At 35.4% G+C, this 18,303-nt stretch overlaps 1 protein-coding gene across 1 annotated transcript in view; it reads right to left on the bottom strand.

The window, feature by feature from the left end:
• cmip (c-Maf inducing protein) overlaps nucleotides 1-18,303 on the bottom strand; it is a 47,195-nt gene that overhangs the window by 7,300 nt on the left and 21,592 nt on the right. The window contains exons 4-17 of the mRNA XM_073850196.1: nucleotides 16,960-17,001; nucleotides 16,605-16,667; nucleotides 12,966-13,046; nucleotides 12,769-12,872; nucleotides 12,294-12,398; nucleotides 10,726-11,097; nucleotides 9,561-9,626; nucleotides 8,268-8,294; nucleotides 5,429-5,477; nucleotides 5,168-5,275; nucleotides 4,949-5,065; nucleotides 1,794-1,934; nucleotides 1,485-1,532; nucleotides 1,214-1,360 (exon numbers count right to left, since the gene is read on the bottom strand). Of these exons, the coding sequence (XP_073706297.1) occupies nucleotides 1,214-1,360; nucleotides 1,485-1,532; nucleotides 1,794-1,934; nucleotides 4,949-5,065; nucleotides 5,168-5,275; nucleotides 5,429-5,477; nucleotides 8,268-8,294; nucleotides 9,561-9,626; nucleotides 10,726-11,097; nucleotides 12,294-12,398; nucleotides 12,769-12,872; nucleotides 12,966-13,046; nucleotides 16,605-16,667; nucleotides 16,960-17,001 (1,470 nt within the window). The remainder of the gene's footprint in view (nucleotides 1-1,213; nucleotides 1,361-1,484; nucleotides 1,533-1,793; nucleotides 1,935-4,948; nucleotides 5,066-5,167; nucleotides 5,276-5,428; nucleotides 5,478-8,267; nucleotides 8,295-9,560; nucleotides 9,627-10,725; nucleotides 11,098-12,293; nucleotides 12,399-12,768; nucleotides 12,873-12,965; nucleotides 13,047-16,604; nucleotides 16,668-16,959; nucleotides 17,002-18,303) is intronic.

Here is an 18,303-nt window from a genome sequence, read left to right as displayed (position 1 = left end):
ATTCTAAGTATTTCTCAGAATTGCGAATTTATTTTTCAGAATGGCAACTTTATTTCACAGAATTGCAATTTTATTTCACAGAATTGCGACTATTTCTCAGAATTGTGAGTTTATATCTCAGAATTCTAAGTATTTCTCAGAATTGTGATTTTATTTTGCAGAATTGCGACTTTATTTTTCAGAATGGCAAATTTATTTTGCAGAATTGCAAGAATTGTAAGTTTATATCTCAGAATTCTAAGTATTTCTCAGAATTGCGAATTTATTTTTCAGAATGGCAACTTTATTTCACAGAATTGCAATTTTATTTCACAGAATTGCGACTATTTCTCAGAATTGTGAGTTTATATCTCAGAATTCTAAGTATTTCTCAGAATTGTGATTTTATTTTGCAGAATTGCGAATTTATTTTTCAGAATGGCAACTTTATTTCACAGAATTGCAATTTTATTTCACAGAATTGCGACTATTTCTCAGAATTGTGAGTTTATATCTCAGAATTCTAAATATTTCTCAGAATTTCACAATGGCAACTTTATTTCTCAGAATTGCAATTTTATTTCACAGAATTGCAAGAATTGTAAGTTTATATCTCAGAATTCTAAGTATTTCTCAGAATTGTGACTTTATTTTTCAGAATGGCAAATTTATTTAGCAGAATTGCAAGAATTGTAAGTTTATATCTCAGAATTCTAAGTATTTCTCAGAATGGCAACTTTGTTTCGCAGAATTGCAATTTTATTTCACAGAATTGCAAGAATTGTAAGTTTATATCTCAGAATTCTAAGTATTTCTCAGAATTGTGACTATTTTTCAGAATGTCAACTTTATTTCACAGAATTGCAATTTTATTTCACAGAATTGCGACTTTTACTCAGAATTGTAAGTTTATGTTATGCAATTCTGAAAAAAAAAAAGAATTGCGACTTTATTCCTCGGAATTGCGACTTTATTTAAGAAATTAATACTTCTATTCAGCAAGAATGCTTATATTTAGAATCTTACAAAAGGTTTCTTTTTTCAAAAAATGCTGTTCCTTTGGAACATTCTATTCATCACAGAATTCTGAAAAATGTTTCTTGAGCATCAAATCAGCATATTAGAATGATTTCTGAAGGATCTTGTGACATGCTGATGCTGAACATTGCCATCACAGGAAAAATTACACTTAAAAACAGTTTTTTGAACAAATAAATGCAGCATTGTTGCAGACCTGGGTGGACCACAGGTTGAGCTGTTTGAGGGATGGCAGTTTGATGAGCTGTTCAGCACAGGCACTGGTGACGTTGGTAAATGCCAAGCTGAGGTTCTCCAGATTGCCGAACGAACCGGAGCTCAGAAGACGAGCCAAGTCAGCGTCCTAGAGTAAAAAACAAATGTAAAGAAAAAGACTCGAGTCTTGGTGTCTTTCCTAGTGTCTTACTAGTAAAACAACAGCATGGATGCAAAGACATACATTGTAATTAACACAAACACACACTTACCGTAGATTTCGAGGGCAGAGTGAGTCGAGTAGGGCCTCCTTTTCTTTGCTAAACAAAGAGAAAGCAATATTATTTTTAGGTCAAACTCCAGGTGGCACTTGAGAGTCAGCACTGTATACGTAGGAAGTCTGTAAATGGGTCACTTTTGTCTTTTTGTGTTAATGGGAGCACTGCGTTAAACTAGCAGTCAGACCTCGGCCTGTGACGGCAGCGATGACTGCGAAATGACCGGCCCCCGTATGATCAAAGCCAGCGCGTGGCTGTAAAAACGTCTCGGTGTTGATTTGTGAAATTGGTTTGTGCACTCACCAGTTCTTTAAGCTCCCTCTGTCTGTCGCACAGCTGCTCGTACATGCGCAGGCCGACCTGGGTGCTCTCCAGGGTGGAGATGATCTGTAGCTGAGTGTCCTTGTTCTCTATGATGTTGTACTCCAGCATCAAACACAGGATCTGAACGGCAGACACAGAGGGATCACTGATGTATCCTACATGTGGGTTTCCCTGGAGTTTCTTGAACTCTTCACAGATAACGTAGTGAGCTGCCTTGCTGTCTACTAAGTCTAAATCTAAACAGGAATGGTAACTCAAAGATTGAACCAGTTGCGAAATTTGCATGGGGAAATCTTTAGTGAAAAATCTCTCTATCACTAACACTCACAGTTGATTCCAATGGAATTTGAAGTTAGCATCGCTAAGCTAACAAGTTAATGCTATAATGACAACTGTACAATATCGGATGATTATCGAATAATGAACAGCATTAAATATGACCACATCCTAACATTCAAGGTTGATTTTGATTGAATTTGATGTTAGCATGTTGCTAAGCTAACTAGTGCTACTCTAACACACACAAAAACACAGCGCATACAAATACTGGATGAAACGGTAAAATGTCGGACGACATTTAGATTAAATTTTAATCATTACAATGCATTCTAGGGTTGCCAAATCCACAAAAGTATACATGCAGTCAGACTATCAGCTATCTGGTGCACTTTGCAGCTTGTTCTAGTCCTGAACTGGCAACTTAGATTCGAAAATCAACATTTGAAGTGATCGACTACCTTGTTTTTTACGTGCCATTTAGGGGAAAGTTTAACTGAAACTGATTATAATTTGCCAAATAACATTAAATATGACCACAACCTAACGTTCAAGGTTGATTTCAATGGAATTTAAAATTTGTACTTATATATGTCATCAATCATTCCACTATTCTTGATCTGTAATTGTATGATGTAACCAGCTGAATTGAAGAAAATCTAAATAAAGTGAAAAAAAAAAAAGATTTCAATGGAATTTGATGTTAGCATGTTGCTAAGCTAACAAGTGCTACTCTAACAAACACAAAAACACAGCGCATACAAATACTGGACGAAACGGTAAAATGTTGGATGACATTTTGATTAAATTTTAATCATTACGATGCATTCTAGGGTTGCCAAATCCACAAAAGTATACATGCAGTCAGACTATCAGCTATCTGGTGCACTTTGCAGTTTGTTCTAGTCTAGAACTGGCAACTTAGATTCAAAGATCAACATTTAAAGTGATCGACTACCTGTTATTTTGTTTTTATGTGACATTTAGGGGAAAGTTTAACTGAAACTGATTAGAATTTGCTGAAAAACATTAAATTTGATTGAATTTGACGTTACCATGTTGCTAAGCTTTTTTTCTTTTCTTTTTTTCGCTTTTCACAATACAAATCGTTGCAAAGCAGCTGTACAAAAAAAATGTAGGCTACTACAATATATTTAGTAGCTTATTAGCGGTGACTACTGTATGTTAAGTCGATGTACATATGGTATAAATATTAAAAACAGTAATGGTGTAATCAAAAACAGATGATGAACACTAATAGTAATGATTATGTGTTGCAAAGCTAACATGCTACTCTAGCAAACACAAAAACATAGCGCATATAAATACTGGATGCAACGGTAAAATATTGGATGACATTTAGATTAAATTTGAATCATTACAATGCATTTTAGGGTTGCCAAATCCACAAAGCATACATGCAATCAGATTATTGGCTATCTGGTCCATTTTGCAGTTTATTCTAGTCTAGAACTGGCCACTTAGATTGGAATCAACATTTAAAGTGATCGACTACCTGTTATTCTGTTTTTACGTGACATTCAGTGACAAGTTTAACTGAAACTGATTATAATTTGCCGAAAAACGTTAAATTCGAATGAATTTGACGTTATCATGTTGCTAAGCTAACAAGTGCTACTCTAGTAAACACAAATACATAGTGCATACAAATACTGGATGAAACTGTAAAATATTGGATGACATTAACTAAATTTAAATCATTACAGTGCATTTTAGGGTTGCCAAATCCACAAAGTAAACACAGTCAGACTATGGTTCACTTTGCAGTTTATGCTAATCTAGAACTGGCAACTTAGATTAGAAAATCGACATTTAAAGTGATCAACTACCTTTTATTTTTGTTTGTTTTTTTACATTCTAGGGTTGCCAAATCCACAAAAGTATACATGCAGTCAGACTATCAGCTACCTGGTGCACTTTGCAGTTTATTCTAGTCTAGAACTAGCAATTTAAGATTAAAAGATTAACATTTAAAGTGATCAGCTATCTTTTATTTAGTTTTTTATTTGACATTTAAGGGCAAGTTTAACTTAACTGATTATAATTTGCCAAACAACATTAAATATGAACAAACCCTAACATTCAAGGCCGATTTTGATGAAATTTGATGTTAACATGTTGCTAAGATAACAAGTACTACTCTAATAAACACAAACCATTGCACATACATTTACTAGATAAATCGATAAAATAGTGGATGACATTTTGATAACATTATAATCATTATAATGCATTCTAGGGCTGCCAAATCAACAAAGCATAAATCCAATCATACTATCAGCTAGTTTATACTAGTCTAGAACTGGCAACTCAGACTTGCATTGAAAGTGATCACCCACCAATTTTTGGGTTTGAGTTTACAGCCATTTCAATGAAAATGTATCAATGACCAACAAAAAAAGCAACAGTTTCTGCAAATGGTTTTAGAGAAAAAGAAAAAAAAAGTGCTTAGAATTTCTGTCTGTCCAAAAATACAGATGATTTAAAGCGGAATATGCAATTCTGCTTGTGGATATTTAAATTTTCTTAGTCTAGTCATTAGCTCTTTCTCAAAAGCATTCATTAGTACCTTGTAAACACAACTTGGGTCATAGGAAGTTGCATAATGCATGCCAATCAGATAAAAACAGCTAATTTTCAGTCTGCTCTTACCATTTTGTGTGCAATATTCATCAAATGGTCAGTGAACGAACTGTAGGCGTTCTGTGGACGTGCCCTTCAAAGGCTGAGACTACCAAACCTAAGGCTTTGGGTTGAACATCTATAATGCCTAAAAATGTTACTTAGGTGGGCAGCTCACTATATTTCGACTCAAAGCAACAGTCAGTCATATGTACCTCCACCATGGTCTGGTTCCCCCGCAGGGCCAAGAGCATGCAGGGTCCCAGTTTATTTTCAGCCAGCGACAGGAGAAATTTCTTCGTCTTGTAGCAGGAGCCCATGAGGATGTGGACCTGTGAGGACGAACGACATCAGACCATAAAAGTCAATATAGTGGCAGGACAAAAGACTGAACTAAATGGGACATCTCGTATTTCATACAAACACTTTCATACCATGCTAGCAAACAACTCTCCGTCATCGTCGCAAGCTACGCCTCCTGGACTGTAGAGCTGGAACCACCCGTCTTTTCCAGAACGCACGCTGAGCAAACAGGAGTGGACCTGCGAGAGACACAAACATGCATATACATTCACAATGACTGAAGCTCAACACAGCATTGTTGACTAAGTCTACAGTGGCAATATTAAGCAAGCATTCGATTGAAACTGCAAGCTAACAACACCCTTTCTGCAAACAGCAGTTTCCTGTCTCACCTCTTGTCTGGGATCTTCAGCAAACCTCTGAATGACATATTTCAGCTCTCTGTTACAAAAATATAAAACAGTTATCTGTTAGATGACATGAAACAGGTCAACTTCAACACTTTTACCCCAAAAATAATAATTCTGTCATCTTTTAGTCACTTTCATGTTATTCCAATCCCATATTAATTAATTTTTCTGAACAACAGGTTGCTCTTTTCTATGCAGTTGCAATTAAATAAGATTGGAAGCATCAAAAAGATGCAAAAGCAGCAAACAAGTACAACAAATTGGGTTAAAATAACCATGGGCATATGATAGCTTTGTGCAATAAACAGGCTGAAATTTATTTCAATATTCAATGTTAACCGAGATAGCATCAGTGTGATTTGTGAATTAATCATTCAGACAATTTTTGTACACTGGATGAATCAATTCATTAAAAAGATTTACTATTCATTTCAAATGAATTTTCAACATTTTCAGTAAATAATGACTATAATCAAAGTCCCTTTAAGGCAAGTCATGTCACTCGGCGGCCATCTTTGAAACGCCTCTCGGGCAGGCAAGTGCAGCTCCTGTCTCTTTGAATGGGGAAACAACAATTTCTCCAAAACTGTTCACCAAGCTGACGATTAAATTCCATATTTTAAATCTCCAAAGAGATCCAACATGAACTGCCTCATAAATATGGTTCCTTGAGCTCCAATAGCGTTAAAAAACGCTTATTTTTTCCGGCTAAATGAGCCAGTGCGCATGCGCAGTATGGAGTGCACGTCTTAGAGCGCCGATTGTTTCTATAGCAACCGGGACTTCTAACTGCAGCTGCATTGACGTGCTGACTTTACTAATCAACGACTGGCTCTTTCACTAAGAAGGCGGGGATTTTTTCCCCCATTCAAAACTATACGAGTGACAAGTCTTGAGTATTCTATAGTCTTTGCTATAATTTGGTCATTTAGTCACTTTGATGTTGTTCTAAACCCTAATTATTAATTTTTTTCTGAACAATAGGTTGCTCTTTTCTATGCAGTTACAATTAAAAGGGATTGGAAGAGTCAAAAAGATGCAAAAGCATCATACAAGTATAATAAAAATGGGTTCAAATGAAACTTCCAAAGTCATATGATAGCTTTGTGTATTAAACAGGCTGAAATTTAATTTAACATTTACTGTTAACCAATATTGTATCAGTGTGATATGTGAATTACTCATTCAGAACATTTTTGTTCAATGGATGAACCAATTCACTAAAAAGATTCATGATTCATTTTTATGAAGCTGATCGAACTGATCTCCCAAGGAAAGCTAGTGTGAATGTCACAATTTTCAGTGAATAATGATTACAATTTGGTCATTTAGTCACATTGATGTTGTTCTAAATGCATATTAATTAATTTCATCTGAACAACAGGTTGCTCTTTTCAATGCAGTTACAATTAAAAGGACTGGAAGCATCAAAAAGACGCAAAAGCATCATAAAAAAAGTATAATAAAAATGGGTTATGAGACTCCTGGGCAATAAACAGGCTGAAATTTATTTCAATATTCACTGTTAACCGTGATGGTAGTGTGATTTGTGAATTAATCATTCAGACAATTTTTGTTTACTGCATGAATCAATTCATTAAAAAGATTTATTATTCATTTCAAATAAATTTTCTAAATTTTCAGTAAATAATGACTATAATTTGGTCAATTATTCACTTTGATGCTGCTTTATCTGCAGATTAATACATTTCTTTGAACAGTTACAATCAAAAGGGATTAAAAGTCTTAAAAAGATGCAAAATTATCATACAAGTATAATAAAAATGTGTTAAAATGTCATATGATAGCTTTGGGGCTGAAACTTAATTCAATATTCACTGTTAACCAAGATAGCATCAGTGTAATTTGTGAATTAATCATTCAGACAATTTTTCTACACTGGATGAATCAATTTACTAAAAAGATTAATTTGAAAGGTTCATGATTCATGAAGCTGATCGCTCTGATCTCCCAAGGAGAGCTAGTGTGAATGTCAGAATTATCAGTGAATAATGACTACAATTTGGTCATTTAGTCAAAAGCATCATACAAGTATAATAAAAAACAGGTTACAATATCTCCTGGGCTTTATTTTGAATTGTCTGAAGTCATATAATAGCTTTTGTGTGATAAACAGGCTGAATTTTAAATCAATATTCACTGTTAACCGAGATAGCATCAGTGTGATTTGTGAATTATTCATCCAGACCATTTTTGATCACTAGATGAACCAATTAACTAAAAAGATTCATTCAAAATCTCATGATCCATTTTATGAAGCTGATCGAATTGATCTCCTGGAGAGCTAGTGTGAATGTCAAAATTTTCAGTATGTTCCTCAAAAGTTATAGTATGGCTTCAAAAGCTTTTTGTCATTTATGAAACAACATTACCCTCATGTTATTTCATACAGGTTGGAAAACGAAACATGAGGGTGAGAAAATGATGACCGAATTTGAATTTCGTACGAACTGTCACTTTAAGTTTTTACAATGACTCATCACTTTAAAGAACTTTACAACAACTCTTAAAGTTGACACTTCAACCAAAAATTAAAATTGTCATCATTTATTCACACTTACGTTGTTTCAAACCTGTAAGACCTACTTTCTTTTGTGAAACAAAGAAGACATTTTGAAAAATACTTTTTGTCCATTCAATCAATGTTGACGAAAGGTTTGGAACGACATGTAGGCGAGTAAATGATGACAGAATTTTAATTTCTGGGTCAACTATACCTTTAACAGCAGCAAATCAATTTCATTTAAGTATCTCTCTAAATGGTTCTCTATACATTAAGGGCAAAAATGAAGTCACTTACTTTGTGAATTTGGCATGTGCAAGGGCCCTAGAGAGGAGAAAGTAGAGAGAAAAACATTGACTTAACTCAGGCACTCAAAAAAGCCAGTGTCGTCATTCCACATAATTACACAAGTTGCTTTCTGAGTCTATATGTAGGCGTGCTTGCCTCGACACGCATGATGATACAATTTCAAATCATCTAAAGTGTTGTGTGTGTGTGTACGTCTGGGAGGACTTCATCAAATGTTTTGCATGTGTGTCACGAGTGCACTGGGATGCGCCTGGCTGTTGTTAACTTTTTCTAATGAAGGCTGGAAGCTCGGCGTAGCATATGAACGCAGGTGAGCCCCCCACCTGTGGCAACCACAGGGCTCTGCTGAAGACCTGTAATGATGTGCTCCGTCCTGCAGGGCCAATTACAGCAGCCACAGAGGACCCGAGATGCCTCACCCAATACCCACAATCCCACTGCAGAGCCCTGCTGCGGCTCGCCCACGTCAGTACTCTCGCCTGCACGCAATCCCGCGAGAAACCAGCCCACCGCAAGTACACAGTGAACCCCTGGTATAGTCACGTATGCTACACATCCACTACCGTTTCTTTAAAATGTTACTGAAAAGCCGCATTTATTAAAGGAGAAGTTCACTTCCAGAACAAAAATTTATAGATAATATCAAAGATGCTCATGTCTTTCTTTCTTCAGTCGTAAGGAAATCATGTTTTTTAAAAACATTTCAGGATTTCCCTCCATAGAGTGGACTTCTATGGTGCCCCTGAGTTTGAACTTCCAAAATGCAGTTTAAATGCAGCTTCAAAGGGCTCTAAATGATCCTAGTCAGGAAAGAAGCGTCTTATCTAGCAAAACGATCAGTTGTTTTTTTTAAAAAAAATTACAGTTTTCACTTCTCAACCTCAAATAGTCATCGTCTAGCTCTGCTCAGGGGCACCATTGAAGTCCACTATATGGAGAGAAATCCTGACATGTTTTTCTAAAAAAAGACATGAACATCTTGGATGACAAGGGGGTGAGTACATTATCTGTATATTTTTGTTCTGGAAGTGAACTTTAAACTTAAAACAGGTATCAAACTTGTCTCAGTAGAACAAGCTGACTCATTTAAATCACGTGCAACTGCCAGAAACAAGTTGTAAATAGAAAATTAGTTAATTGCACTAGCTTTAATCGTAATGGAGTACTATTAGATTAGTAATCATGCTGGATTCCATTCATTTTTGAGGCCGAAACAGGCGTAGTTAGTAAGTGGTTAGAAAGCAACTGTGAACAGGATGAGAGGAGAGTAAATGCTCTTACTCTTTCGGAAAGGGGATTGGTTGAAGCAAGCTGGCCAGTGCTGGTCTCCAGTCATCATAGTCTGATCTGTGGAGAGAAAAGGCCAGAGGAGAAATTAGAGATTTAAAGACAGGAAGAGCGAGAACAGGAGAAAATAAGAACCTTATGTAAGATCGGTCAGTGAAAGTTGAAACCTCAGAGGCTCGGCTCTGTTGTGATCTGCAACCGGATGGTGCACAATAGGATCAGGTGAAGGTGGTAAAGCCTAAAAACAGATTCCGTTCGATTAATCTGTTATAAATATGGGAACTGGTTTAAGGTCACTTCTCAGCGGCTAAATTGTCTTTTTTATATCCCAAACTGATCATTTATGGACAATGTGGGACAATTACAGTATTGGAGCATAACTACATTTTTCAGTAGCTCTGCTGTTATTAAAATAGCATGATATTTAGGCAAAATATGAAAAATGTACACATCTTTCTTCTGTTCAAAAGTTTTCACCCCCCACCCGGCTCTTCATGCATGTTCTTTTTCCTTCTAGGGCATCAGTGAGTGTTTGAACCTTCTGTAATAGTTGCATATGAGTCCCTCAGTTGTCCTCAGTGTGAAAAGATGGATCTCAAAATCATACAGTCATTGTTGGAAAGGGTTCAAATACACAAAAATGCTGAAAACCAATGAATTTGTGGGACCTAAAGGATTATTCTGTAGAAAAGCAAACAGTTTAACTGTTCAGAACAAACAAGTGACTTTTCTCTAGGAAAAAAAAACTGGATCATTCAGGTAAAAACACAGTATTAAGAATCAAGTGTGTGTAAACTTTTGAACGGGGTCATTTTTATAAATTCAACTATTATTTTCTATTATATGTAAACATCTTTTATGTGAAATATCTTATTCAGGTCAGTACTAAATAAAAAATACCATGCATTTTGTATGATCCCTCTTATTTTGGAGGGTCTGCAAGGTGTATGTAAACTTTTGATACAACTGTATATACAAGCTCATTAATTAAATAAAATGAATATAGCAATATTTTTTTAAGGTCCTGCGATGATGCCAGCATTTACCTCTATCTACCATGTGGGCAGGTCTGGCAGCCATTTCTGACTCAAGGAACTTTTTAAAACTAGACCGTGGTATAATTATCGTTGAATAGTAACAGAAAGATCTAGTGACTCACAGCATTTTAAGGATGAGGGCGAAACATCCCAGCACTGTGTCGGCGTGGGCAGGCAGCTGAATGGACAGGGCATTAAGCGCGGGGCTGACCAGTAGACAGTCGATCAGGTTGGGCTCGCTGTCGCCTTCTGTGGGGGCCTTGCGCAGTGCGTTAGTGGTGTTGTTGTTGCGTTCCAGCTCTACCAGGATCTCGCTGGAATTGACGATGGAAGGTGGTGGTGAGAGGGGCAGAGCAGGGGGCGGAGAAAGGGTGGTGGTAGGGGGTGGCGTGGGTGGCTCAGGCCGCAGAAGGCGCAAAGGCATCGGCGGCTTCCTCTCACTTTGCTGCTGGCAACCGTTTCGGATTTCCTTGAGACTGGGAGAGTTGTCCCGACTAACAAAAAAAAGTTAAAAAATAAAGAAAGAGATAAGATTTATACCACTTTTGATAAATTCAAAACACTGTGGTGTCGTGTTATTTCTATCTTTTATATTTTTATATATATATATATATATATATATCAATTCTGTTCTTTTTAACTTTATATTTATTAAAGAATCCTGAAAAAAAAGTAGCACAGGTTTCCAACAAAATATTAAGCAGAACTGTTTTCAACATTGATAATAAATCAGCATATTAGACAGTGAATACTGGAGTAATGATGCTGAAAATTCAGCTTTGCATCACAGGAAAAATGACATTTTAAAACATATCACATAGAAAATAGTTGTTTTACGCTGAAACAATATTTCACAATTTTATTGTTTTTTTATCTTAATTTTTGATCAAATAAACAGCCTTGATAAGCATAAGAAACTCAAGTTTAAATTTTTTAATCTTATTGATCCCAAACTTTTGAACAGCAGTGTGTATATATCCGAGGATGACTATAAACTTTTCTGTCAATTTGTTAAATAAATAAATAAATTATTGCATTCAGAGCATTGCAGCCACATTCCCACATTCAATGGAATTTGCCATATTTGCATAGAGCCATACACAAAACACCAGCTGTTTACTTTGCAACATGGCCACAGTATTTGAAAGACCTAATTTGAATAACAAGTAACTATGGGACATCTGATTCTGGTTACGTAAACACATGTAAATGTGCACCTTTAAAATATCCATGAACTGTAGTTATGGAAATTTATCAAAAGGCCATTGGAGAGTGAATGAGAGAACAGATCGCAACAAAAAAACCAAAGGGGAGCAGTGCAAGCAAGCCTAGGGAGTGAGCTTTGACACGTCCCACTCTCTTGAGTCATTGCAAATCATGGAAAACTTTTCAGAATAGGTCCTTATTCCTCTCAGGTGGCGGCACGGCGGCCCAGACGCTCACAGTAATGACACAAACGGTGTCAGGTGAGACCAAAAATGTCACTACAGCCACGTCACTGTTGTTTGTCACAAAAAACACTGTCCGATTAAAGCAGGTGGAAATAAAAGCATGCGTATTTAAGGAAATTTCAAGAAAACAGGATATGGAGCTGTGAAGTCATCAAATATGATTCAGAGAAATGTTTTGAGCTCATGTCTCCAGTGTAAACTGCATCTCATGGGTTGCAAAACCAGTGAAGCGGACGCACCTGTTGATGAACTCTTCGTAGCAAGAGTAGATGGCAGCCAGGCACACCGCCACGAGATTGGGGAGAACCCGAGGATGAGGGCACTGTCCGGTGGGACCGTGCATGCTGAAATCATAACACGTAAAGAAAGGTCAGGTTAGCGCAGCTCTTGCGTCCAACACACAGAATGACAGCTAAAAGAAAACAAAGCTGTAACAGGAAGCAAGCGCAGGGCTTGGTCCTAAACAGACCATTAAAATGACACCGTCTGATAGATAAAAGGATGTTCCAGTTTGTGTACATATGAAGGCCTGTTCTTTGTACGTAAGTGAGGAGGAGCCAAGATGAGGTAACACCGAGGCTTGATGCAATAAGATTCCCAGCTTTTATCTCCAACCACGTTGTTAGCACAGCGTTGTTGTCGTTACTACATAGTTTCGCTTGCTCTAGGTAAGCAATGTGTTTGTACAAGGGGGGTGTGGGGAACGTCACTCACCTGTGAATGAACTTCTTGACCACTTCCATGCCAGCGTTAAGCTCGTTCAGAGCCAAAATATACTCCTGAGTAAATAGACGGAGTCTGGGGCATTTCCCAAAGTCCTGGAATGAGAAGAATAAACCAGGAGAGTCAGTAAATGAGGATGCGGTGACGTGTGAGTTCGAGAGCACGTCCGGTGAAGTGCGAACACCCACCATGTTGTGTTTGAGGATTCTCTGAACCACAGGAGTGAAAACTTCAATCACCACCATCGACCGAGGACGCTCCCTACAGTGCTGTGTAGAGGAACACAAAAAACGTTATCGATAATACAAATATTAATAATCAAAATCATCAATTATAGCTAATCCCATTCCCAAAACCACGGTACACAAAACACTATTGTTCAATTGGTGTTAGTACGATTTTATGTTTTTGAAATGTTATGCTCACCAAGGCTGCATTTATTTGATTAAACAAGTCTCTTGTTTGTCCTGAACAAACTGCCGCTGTTCTTTAGAAAAATTCTGGTAACACTTTCTATGAAGCCCCTATTTATAATACATTATGAGGGTATTTCTAAGGCATTATAATGAATGCATAATGCATTATAATAAACCTTATAATATGTTATATTATCTCATAAATACTCATAACAACAATTATAATACATTATAATACTTGAGTATTTGAGGTTATAACTTTTAAGATTATGATTATTTATAACACACATATTTATTCTACCTAATTTACAATGGACTATATCATATTACATTTATTTTTTTCATTTATATTATATTTTATTTTGATGGTCCCCTTAGTCTATTGACTATACGCAACTTTTCAACTCCATGTCAACTAACACTCCTTAGAATATTAGTAGACTTAGGTTAAGGTTAGGCTATAGGTAGTAGAAGGTTTACATGCTTGCAAAGTTACTTATAATCAGTTTGTCATTGGTTGAACCAAAAATACAGTGTTAGCATATATTTTGCATACTAATTTAAAAAGTATTACATAAAAATTACTGTTAGCTGACATGCAGTTGCAGAGTTACTTATAAAAAGCTGTCTAAAGGGTACCATCAAAATGATAAAACTGATAATACTAATGTGTCATATTACACATTTATCTCATCTAATACCTGATCTTATGGCTCTTTGAGAAATATTATTATAATTACTTATAAGTGGTCTTTGTATGCTTTAAGTAAAGTGACATGCGAAACATGGCAAGATATGAGACTTATAATATGTTATAACTATGAAGGAGGTAATCATACTGTTAAAAGCTATAACCACAAATAAGTAAAACATTATAATACATTAAGACTTTTCTTATGAATACTCATAAGATGATACAACATATTATAAGTTTTTTTTATAATGTATTATTAATGTATTATAATGCCTTAAGAATACCCTTATAATGTATTATAAATACAGGCTTCATAGAAAGTGTTACCAAAATTCTTCAAGTCCCACAAATTCTTTGTTTTTTTTGGCATTTTTGTATATTTGAACCCTTTCCAACAATGAATGTATGATTTTGAGTAGGGTTGCATCGTTCCGATACTCTGGATCGGTATCGACGCCGATCCAAGCTTTTTGAATGGATCGGATATCGGTGATGCGTGACCGATCCAAATTCGATACCGTTACCAGAGTTTGATTAAATAAATAGCAAGAAATAATAGTCTACTGTAAAAACTATAATAACTCATACAAGAACACAATTATTTTAAAACATTGCCTTAAAAATAAAATACATTTAAAATACGTTGCGCTGCTTACACAACCACATGTGACGTGAGTGTGACAGGCGAGTTCAGAGGGAACTTTTACATGCAAAGTCTACTTCAGCGCGGTAAACATGTCCCTGATTTGGAAAATTTTACTCTTGATACAGCAGCTAGTAGCACTGCAAATTGTAATATTTGCAAAGCCAAAGTTTCAAGAGGTGGAAGTAGTGTTTCGAATTACAACACCACAAATTTAATCAAGCGTCTTCTAAAGCATCACGCAAAAGAACACAAGGATTTCGCGAACCGAGTGACAGCTTTTAATACTTTCTTTGTAAATACTTTGTGAATGAGACATTGTTTAATACAGCAGTTAAATAAATAAGAAGTTATTATTAAATGACTTGCATTGTCTGACTATAACAATATTGCCTGATTTTGCTCTATTTCGTCGTCAAAGTAGTCTGAAACAAGTCACAACTGAGCCGCTGCGCATCTCCATTCAAACACAGCGGTGTTTCGTTTATGAATGAACGTGCGTTTTTAAAACGAATCTAATGCAATGATTCAATTTCCCATTCAAACAGAGAGTCACTTGATTTATTCCTGAATGAACCATCCGTTCGAACGAATCAAATGAATGAAATGATTCAGTAATTAAATCAGTGTCTTGCCGCCATCTGCTGGCAGATCTGTTCAGTTATTTATATCTGTAATATTTCTGTTTTCAAAATGTTATTTTTAAAACATTAATCTTAATATGAATTCATGAATTTGATTGCACTCATGCATGTATCTCTTTTTCCCCCTTTTTTTATCCAACAATGTGCAAGCAGATTTGGTATTTCTTTATTTACCTAAAACAAATAAATCTTAATGACAAAGTGAATTGTATACATTCTTTAGTTTTGAAGGTAAAATACCCCCACTGATATCGGCTTGGTATCGGCCGATATTTTTGGTATCGGATCGGAACGGTTTTGAAAAAATGGTATCGTTGCATCCCTAATTTTGAGATGCATCTTTTCACACTGAGGACAACTCATATGCAACACAGAAGGTTTCAAATGCTTACTGATGCTTCAGAAGAAAAAAAAAACTATGCATTAAGAGCCAGGGGGTGAAAACTTTTGAACAGAATAAAGATTTTTCTTATTTTGCCTAAATATAATTTTTTATTTAGTACTGCCCTTCAGAAGCTACTTACATGTTTCCCGAAAGACAAAAAAAGGTTCAATTTACTCTGATCTGCAAATTCAAAAGTTTTCACCCCCCCCGGTTCTTAATGCATCATGTTTTCTTCTGAAGCATCAATGAGTGTTTGAACCTTTTGTAATAGTTGCATATGAGTCCTTTATTTGTCCTCACTGTGAAAAGGTGGACCTCAAAATCATACAGTCCTTGTTGGAAAGGGTTTAAAACCACAAAAATGCTGAAAAACCAAAGAATTTGTAGGACTTGAAGGATTTTACTGAAAAACAGCAGGCAGGTAATTGTTCAGGACAAACTATAAACTCATGAACAACTATCACTAAACCAAAAAACAGCTGTGGATCATTCAGGTAACAACACAGTATTAAGAATCAAGCATATGTAAACTTTTGAATGGGGTAATTTTTATAAATTCAACTATTATTTTCTTATGTGGACTATATGTAAATGTTTTATTATGTGAAACATCTTATTCAGGTCAGTACTAAATTTAAAAAAATAACATGAATTTTGCATGATCCCTCTTATTTTGGTAAAAGAATTAACATTTAGCAGATTCTGCAAGGTGTATGTAAACTTTTGACCTCAACTGTATATCTTATGATCAATGTTGAAAAGAAGATTTTTTTTTTATATAGATTTTCTTTGGTAACATTATAAATGTATTTACTGTCACTTCTGATCAATTTAATGTGTAATTTTAATGTGATAATGCCTATTTTTTTTTTGAAAATCCTGCTGCATTAATACCACACAAATGAAAGATGATTCCAAATGGACCTTTTTTTCCTTTAAGCGCAATTTCAGAAACACAAGCCAAAAGATTTTAAACAATAAAATAAAATAAAAAATATTGAACTTAATTGTTGCCCTAAAGAATAGCCAGAGTTGTCACATTTACCTTGCAGAAGAATTCACACAGGTCAGGGGGAGGGTGGTTATTCTCCAACAGGGGTGCGATGGCCTACAGTAAGATTCAAACCATTAGTCACTTGCCCACAGACTTGTACAGTCTTGTTGCTTTTCATCCACATTTTATGGAAGTGCACAACCTTCAGAGAGCACATCTGTTTCTGCATGTCCTGTTTCTATGGCAGTCCACTACATTTTCAAGTCAATTTTATTCTAGAGCGTGAGCCTTAAGACACATTACGTAACTGCCTTTGTTAGCAATGGTTTTAATATACTGTTGTGTGAAGGCTATATGCGTCTTCATATTCATTAAAAAAAAAAAAAAAAACAGCAGATTCACTTACCACAATGATGTTCTCATGGTCCTGAGCGCTGAGGTTAGTGTTCTGGGAAGGAAATGACACAAAAGCATTATTGAGAATTCACTGGCCAGTGGTGCCACAGCTAAGTGACTCAACAACCAGCAAGCCCTTCTTTTAAAATGTTAATACCCTTCTTGGGAAAGCCGGTGTGACTCAGGGATAAAGCCTTTTGACCAAAGGCCAGTGAGAGGTCTGTTTTTAGATCTTTTAAAACCTTCTTTGCAAGCTTGGTATATGTGGTGTTCAGAGACATAATCTACATTTGCAAATCAAAGTGTGGATGTAACCAATCTTTCCCTACATGCAGGCACTTTGGAAAAAGAGATCTTCGTTGAGTCTCTGTAAACCACAGCTACACAGACAACCACAGGTAACTCTTAATCTAAATATGTAACACGCACCTCAATTCACAAATGACACTCATAGCCAGAAATGAAAGCAGAATGCTGCTTGAGTGCTAACATAAAAGATGCAAGCTATACTTCAAGAGAATGTGGTGGAAAAATAATACATCTGATAAATCTGATGTGATCAATGAGAAAAGTGACTCATAAATGCACAAACATTAATTTATTAATCAAAACTTGCCGTCCTAAATTAAGAGCCAAGTCTACATGATATTCTATTCCCTAGATATAGAATAAAATCAGGCAAAATTTGAAAGAACTTTTATATCTTTATAAATGTCTTTTCCGTTTCTTTTGATCATTATATGCATTCTCACTGAACAAAATTCATTTCCATGATGTAGAAAACACGGATTCTTTTTTGTTAAACTTTTAAGAAATTGATGTTAAACTGTATAAGTTTTAATTAATTAGGCATGGTTTTTGATTAATAACATTTAATTTAATTAAAATTGAAACGGAAAAAACGGTATCTAGAAAATTAAAAATGGAAGCAATTGAATTTGGAAAAATTATTATAAATTTTACAGGGCCCTAACTGTTCGTGTAGATGTTTCTGTAGCAGAATTTTCAGTAAAAATTGTTTCTATATTATTTAACCATGTGAAAATGTTCCGAAAAAAAAAAAAAAAAAAAGGATTCTAAAAAAATTAAAACAGAAAAAAAAAAATTGAAATGAAATGGATTTCACAGGGCCCTATCTAGTAGTGTAGATGTTTCTGTATTAGAATTTCAGTAAAAAAAAAAAAAAACTTTATATATTATTTAACCTTTTAAAAATGTCTAGAAAATTTTTTATGAAAAAAAAAGGAATCTGGAAAAATTAAAACAGAAAAAAAGAAATTGAAAAGTAATAAAATGGAATTTGGAAAAAATAAAATGGATTTTTATAAGGCCATAACTAGTAGTGTAGATGTTT

The sequence above is a fragment of the Garra rufa genome, chromosome 11 (assembly GCF_049309525.1).
Source record: "Garra rufa chromosome 11, GarRuf1.0, whole genome shotgun sequence".
NCBI lineage: Eukaryota > Metazoa > Chordata > Actinopteri > Cypriniformes > Cyprinidae > Garra > Garra rufa.
Note: the sequence above shows the minus strand (reverse complement) of the source record. Positions and strands in the feature narration are given on the sequence as shown.